The sequence below is a fragment of the Vitis riparia genome, chromosome 18 (genome assembly GCF_004353265.1).
Source record: "Vitis riparia cultivar Riparia Gloire de Montpellier isolate 1030 chromosome 18, EGFV_Vit.rip_1.0, whole genome shotgun sequence".
Taxonomy (NCBI): domain Eukaryota; kingdom Viridiplantae; phylum Streptophyta; class Magnoliopsida; order Vitales; family Vitaceae; genus Vitis; species Vitis riparia.
Genome location: NC_048448.1, coordinates 17,996,799 through 18,003,481, shown reverse-complemented (window position 1 = coordinate 18,003,481; position 6,683 = coordinate 17,996,799). Strand labels below are relative to the sequence as shown.

Genomic DNA, 6,683 nt, shown 5'->3' with positions numbered 1-6,683 from the left:
ATTATAAAACTTATCTGCAAATTTAATATAGATGAATTACAATTTGAAATATTATTTTTTTAAAAACAATAAATAAAATTTAATCTTATCTACTCTCCAAAAAAAAAAAAAAAAAAGGTATAATTTGACCAATTAATATAATCATTTAAGGAGTGGAGGAAATGATGTCAACTGCCAAGTGAGCATTGGGTCCAAGGCCCACTACAACATTTTCAAACCATTACCATAACCATCACCATTATCGTCACCGTCACTGTTATCGTTACTGTCACCATTACCATTACCGTTATCATCACCGTTACCATCACCATTACTATCACTGTCACCGTTATCATCACCATTATTGTTACCATTACCGTGACCGTTATCGTCACCATTATCGTTACGATTATCATTACAGTCACCATTACCATTACCGTTATCGTAACCATTACTATCACCGTTACCGTCACAATTACCATCACTGTGACCATCACCATTACCGTTACCATTACCATCACCTTTACCGATATTCTTACTATCACAGTCACCATTACCGTTACTGTTACCGCAACTGTTACCGTTATTGTCACCATAACCATTATCGTCACCGTTACCATCACTGTTGTCATCACCGATACTGTGATCATTAGCGTGACCGTGACCTTTATCGACTCGATTATCGTAACCATCACCGCTATCATCACTGTTAGCATTACAACTAGCATTACAACTAGCATCATCGTCACCGTCATCGTTACCGTTACTATCACCGTCACCATTTCCGTCCCCTTTACCATTACCATTATCGTTATTGTTACTGTCACCGTTACCATTACTGTTACTATTACCATCACTGTTACCGTGACCGTTACTATTATCGTCACCGTTTTCATTATCATCACCGTTTTCGTTACCGTTACCATTACCGTTAATGTTACGGTTACCATTACCATTATTGTCAATGTTACCGCCACCATTACTATGACTGTTATCGAAATCGTGACCGTTATTGTCACTATTATCATTACCGTCACTATAACCATCACCGTCAACGTTGTCGTTGTCGTTACCGTTATAGTCACCATTACTATCAGTATTAATGTTACAATCACCTTCATCATCATCGTCACCGTTACAGTCATTGTCACCATCACCATTATGGTTATCGTTACCATTTACTATTACCGTCATCGTTACCGTTACCATGACCCTTACTGTTATTGTCACCATTACCATTACCGTTACCGTTACTGTTACCATCACCGTTATCGTTATGGTTACCATCACCACAACCGTTATCGTCACTATTATCATCATTGTTACTGTTACTATCACTATTACCGTTAACGTCATCGTTATCGTCACATTTAACCATTACCGTTACTATCACCATTGTCGTCACCGTTACCGTTACTATTGCCATCACTGTTACCGTTGCCATCACTGTTACCGTCATCATAACCGTTATTGTCAACATTACCATTGCTATTACCCTCATCGTTACAGTTACCGTTACCGTCATAGTTACCGTCACTATTACCGTTGGCGACAATTTTACCGGTACTGTCACTGTAACCGTCACTGTTACCATCAACGTCACTATTACCGTCACTGTTACAATCATCGTTACCATTAACGTCACCGTTATTGTCACTATTATCGTTATGGTTATCGTCATCGTTACTGTTACCTTTACCATTACTGTCAACGTTACCGTTACCATCACCGTAACCATCACCCTTATCGTTTTGTTACAATCACCATTACCATTTCTATCATCGTTACTGTTACCGTTATCGTTTCTGTTACCGTCATCGTCACTGTTACCGTTATTGTTATCGTTATTCTTACTGCCACCGTTATCATTACCGTTACCGTTACCGTCATCGTGACCATAATCGTCATCGTTACTGTTTGTGTTATCGTCACCATTCCTACCACCGTCATCGTAACTGTTACTGTCACTATTACTATTACAACCATCGTTACTGTCACCATTGCAATTACCATCATCGTTACCATTTCCGTCATCGTTACTATTACCATTGCAATTACCATCATCGTTACCATCACCGTTACCATTACCATGACTGTTACCATCACCGTTACCATCACTGTTATCATCACCATTAGTAAGACCATGACCGTTACCATCATCGTCACCATTACTGTAACCGTCACCGTTACCATCACCATTAGCGTCACTATTACTATAACCGTTACTATCATTGATACCATCACCATCATCGTAACTGTTATCGTCACTGTTATCGTAACAGTTACCACCACTGTGACCTTTACCGTCACCGTTATTATCACCGTCACCGTTATTATCACCGTTACCATTACCGTCACCGTTACCATTACTGTCACCGTTTTCGTTACCGTTACCATTACCTTTACCGTCACTGTAACCATTACTGTCAATGTTACTACTACCATTGCTGTGACTATTATTGATACCATGACCGTTACCGTCACCATTATCATTATCGTCACTGTAACCATCACCGTTACCGTCACCATTACTATCATTGTTACCATTACAATCACCTTCACTATCACCGTCACCCTTACTGTTACCGTTACCATGACCCTTATGGTTAAAGTTACTGTTACTGTTACTATTACCATCACTGTTATCGTTATCGTTACCATCACCATAACCATTATCGTCACTATTACCATCACCATTACTGTTACTGTCACTATCACCGTTACCATCACTGTTACCGTTAACGTCATCATTACTGTCATATTTAACTGTTACCATCACCATTGTCGTCGCCATTATCGTCACCATTACCGTTATTGTTATCGTCACTGTTACCATTACCAATACCATTAGCATCACTGTCACCGTTACCATCATTATGACCGTTATTGTCACCAATATCATTACTGTTACCCTTATCGTTACAGTTACCTTTACCATCACTGTTACTGTTAGTGACACTATTACCGTTACTGTCACCGTAACCATCACTATTACCGTCAACGTCACTGTTACAATCACTATTACCATTACCATCACCATTATTGTCACTGTTACCATTACCGTTACGGTTATCATCATCGTTATTGTTACCTTTACCATTACTGTAACTGTCACCCTTATCATTATGTTACAATTAGAGTTACCATTTCTTTCATCGTTACCATTAACATTATCGTTCTTGTTACCGTCATCGTTACCATTATTGTTTTCGTTATTCTTACTGTCACCGTTATCATTACCGTCACCTTTACCATCATCGTGACCGTAACCGTCATTGTTACCGTTTGTGTTATCGTCACCGTCACCGTCACTGTTACTATTACAACCATGGTTACCATCACCATCACCATCACCATTTCCATCATCGTTATCGTCACCATTATCGTAACCATCACCGTCACCGTTACCATCACCATTACTGTAACTGTCACTGTTACCATCACTGTTACTGTTACCTTTACCATCATTGTTAGCATCACCGTCACTGTAACCATTACCATCACTGTTATCGTAACCGTTACTGCCGTCGTCACCTTTACCGTCATCGTTTTCATCACCATTATTATCACCGTTACCGGTACTGTCACCATCATCGTTTTTGTTACCATTACCATCATCGTTTTCATTACCGTTACCATTACCGTCACTGTAACCATTACCGTCAACGTTACCGCTACCATTACTGTGACTGTTATTGATACCATGACTATTACCATCACCATTATCATTACCATCACTATAACCATCATTGTCAACGTTACCGTCACCATTACTATCACTGTTACCATTACAATCACCTTCATCGTCACTATCACCGTTATAATCACCATTACCGATACCGTCACTATTACTATCATCGTTATAGTCATCGTTAGCGTTACCCTTACCGTTACCGTTACTGTTACCGCGATCATCACCCTTACCGTCACCATTTCTGTCATCGTAACCATTATTGTCACCCTTACCGTTGTTGTTACCATCATCGTTACCCTTACCGTCACTGTTACTTTTACTGTCACCGTTGTCGTCACTATTATCGTCAACGTCACAGTTACCATCACCGTTACCGTTACCATTGTTGTTACGGTTGTCGTCACTATTACTGTTATTGTTACCGTTATAGTTACTATCAGCTTTACCATAATAGTCATCGTCACCATGACCATTACCGTCTACAATGCCGTTACCATCACAGTCACCGTCACTGTCACCGTTATTGTGATCATCACCGTAATCATTACTGTCATCATAATTGTTACCATCACTGTAACTATTACCATAACCGTTACCGTCACGTTTACCATCATAGTCTCCGTTACCGTCTCTGTTACCGTCATTGTCTCCGTTACCGTCTATGTTACCATTACCGTCACCATCACCGTTACCATCACTAGCACTATTACCATCATCGTCATCGTGACTATCACAATTACTGTCACCGTTAACATCAACGGTACCGTTACCATTATCGTTATTGTTACCGTCACCGTTATTGTCACCGTCACAATTTTCGTCACCATTATCGTCACTATTACCCTCACTGTTACTGTCACCGTCACCGTTAGTGTTATCGTTACTATAACCGTTACCGTTTTCGTTACCGTCACCGTTATCGTTACCGTTACTGTTGCCATTACCGTCACCATCACTGTTATCATCACCGATACCATTACTGTTATATTTATCAATGCCATCATCGTTATCGTCACCGATATCGTCATCGTTATTGATTCTGTTATCGTCACAGTTCCATCACGGTTATCGTCACCATCACTGTTACCGATACTGTTAATGTCACCATTACAGTTATCGTAACCGTTACCGTCACCATCACTGTTACCGATACTATTACTATCACCATTACAGACACTAATACTGTCACCGTGACTGTTATCGATACCGTTACTATTACCGTTACCGTCACCGTCACCTTTACCTTTACCATCACCACTACCGTCACTGTCACCATTACCATGACCGTTATCGTGACCATCACCGTAATCATCACCATTACCATCATCGTCATTGTCATCGTTACCGTCACCGTTACCGTTATCGTTACAGTCACCATTACCATTACCATCACTGTCACCGTCACCGTCACTGTTATCGATACTATTACTATCACCGTTACAGACACTAATACTGTCACCATGATTGTTATTAGTATCGTTACTATTACTCTTACCGTCAACGTCACCTTTATTGTTACCATCACCACTACCGTCACTGTCACCATTACCATGACCGTTATCATGACCTTCACCATAATCATCACCATTACCGTCACTGTTACCGTTACCGTTACACTCACCGTTACCATTACAGTCATCGTTACTGTCACTGTTACCATCATCGTTACCGATATCGGTACCTTTACCATAACCATTACCCTCACCGTTACCATCACTATTACTGTCACCATTACCTTCACCATTTTCATTACCATTATCATCACCGTTACCTCCACCATTAGCGTCACCGTTACCATTACTGTCATTGACAGCGTTATCATCATCGTTACCATTACCGTTACCGTCACCGTCATCGTCATTGTAACTATAATCGTGGTTGTTATCGTTACCATTACTGTTATTTTTACTATTACCATTACCGTCACCGTTACTATTTTCATCACTATTATCGTTACTATCACCGTTACCATCACCATTACTATTACCATCACCATTACCATGACCATCTCCATTATCGTCACTATTACCATTACCGTTACCGTTACTATTACTATTACCGTTACTGTCACCTTTACTATTACCGCTATCGTTACCATTACCGTTATCGTCTGCGATGCCATTATTGTCATCATTATCGTTACCATCACCATCACCCTTAATTTTATTATTACGATCACTATCACTGTTACCGTCATCATCACCATTATAGTCACCCTTACCATTACTGTTACCGATATCCTTACCGTCACCGTTACTGTCACCATTATCGTCACCGTTACAGTCACAGTTGTCGATAATGTTACCGTTACCTTTACCGTCATCGTTACCGTCACCGTTACCGTCACCTTATCGTCATCGTTACTGATATTGTTACCGTCACCATCACCATTACCGTTATCATTATCATCACCATTACCATTACCGTTACCTATACTGCTACCATCACCGTTACTATCATCGTTACCGATACTAGTACCATCACCGTTATCGATATGGTTACCGTCACCGTCACCGTTACCGTTACCTTTATCGTTATTTTCACTTTTACTATCACCGTCACTATTACCATCACTATCACCATTACCACCACCGTTACCGTGACTGTGATCGTCACCATCACCATCACCGTTACCGTCACTATTACTGTTACCATCACCATTATTGTTACTGGTACCTTTTTCCGTGACTGATACCATCACTGTTACCTTCACCGTTTTCATCATCGTTCTCGTCACCGTTACCTTCATCATTATTGTTACCGTTATTGTCACCAACAACATTATCATCACCATTACCGTTACTGTTACCATTACCATCACCGTCAGTGACAGTGTTATCGTCACTGTTATTGTTACTATTACCGTCACCGTCATCATCATTGTTACTATAATCGTGGTCGTTATCGTTACCATTACCGTTATTTTTACTGTTACCATTACCATCACACCGTTACTATTTTTGTCACTATTATCGTTACTGCCACCGTTATCGTCATCGTTACTATTACC

At 40.3% G+C, this 6,683-nt stretch overlaps 2 protein-coding genes across 2 annotated transcripts; both read right to left on the bottom strand.

Moving 5' to 3' along the window:
• Positions 1–201: 201 nt before the first annotated feature.
• On the bottom strand, positions 202–1,335 carry LOC117905491 (uncharacterized protein DDB_G0290685-like). Its single transcript, XM_034818401.1, has one exon. It carries the CDS (start codon positions 1,333–1,335, stop codon positions 202–204), a length of 1,134 nt encoding a protein of 377 aa, XP_034674292.1.
• A 14-nt stretch (positions 1,336–1,349) lies between these two features.
• On the bottom strand, positions 1,350–6,548 carry LOC117905490 (uncharacterized protein DDB_G0290685-like). Its single transcript, XM_034818400.1, has 5 exons — positions 5,895–6,548; positions 4,570–5,829; positions 2,080–4,516; positions 1,774–1,952; positions 1,350–1,721 (listed from the first exon to the last, which is right to left on the bottom strand). The coding sequence occupies exons 1-5, from the start codon at positions 6,546–6,548 to the stop codon at positions 1,350–1,352; spliced, it is 4,902 nt and encodes a 1,633-aa protein (XP_034674291.1).
• Positions 6,549–6,683: the final 135 nt, after the last annotated feature.

Coding starts and splice junctions, on each gene's coding strand:
- LOC117905491 (XM_034818401.1), bottom strand. CDS start 1,335: ATGACGTTAACGGTAATAGTGATAGTAACAGTAACAATGATGATAATA.
- LOC117905490 (XM_034818400.1), bottom strand. CDS start 6,548: ATGACGGTGACGGTAATAGTAACAATAACAGTGACGATAACACTGTCA. Junction 4,517..4,569: donor CGGTGACGGTAACGAAAACG/GTAACGGTTATA, acceptor AGTAACAGTGAG/GGTAATAGTGACGATAATGG. Junction 1,722..1,773: donor CGGTAACAGAAACGATAACG/GTAACAGTAACG, acceptor CAAAACGATAAG/GGTGATGGTTACGGTGATGG.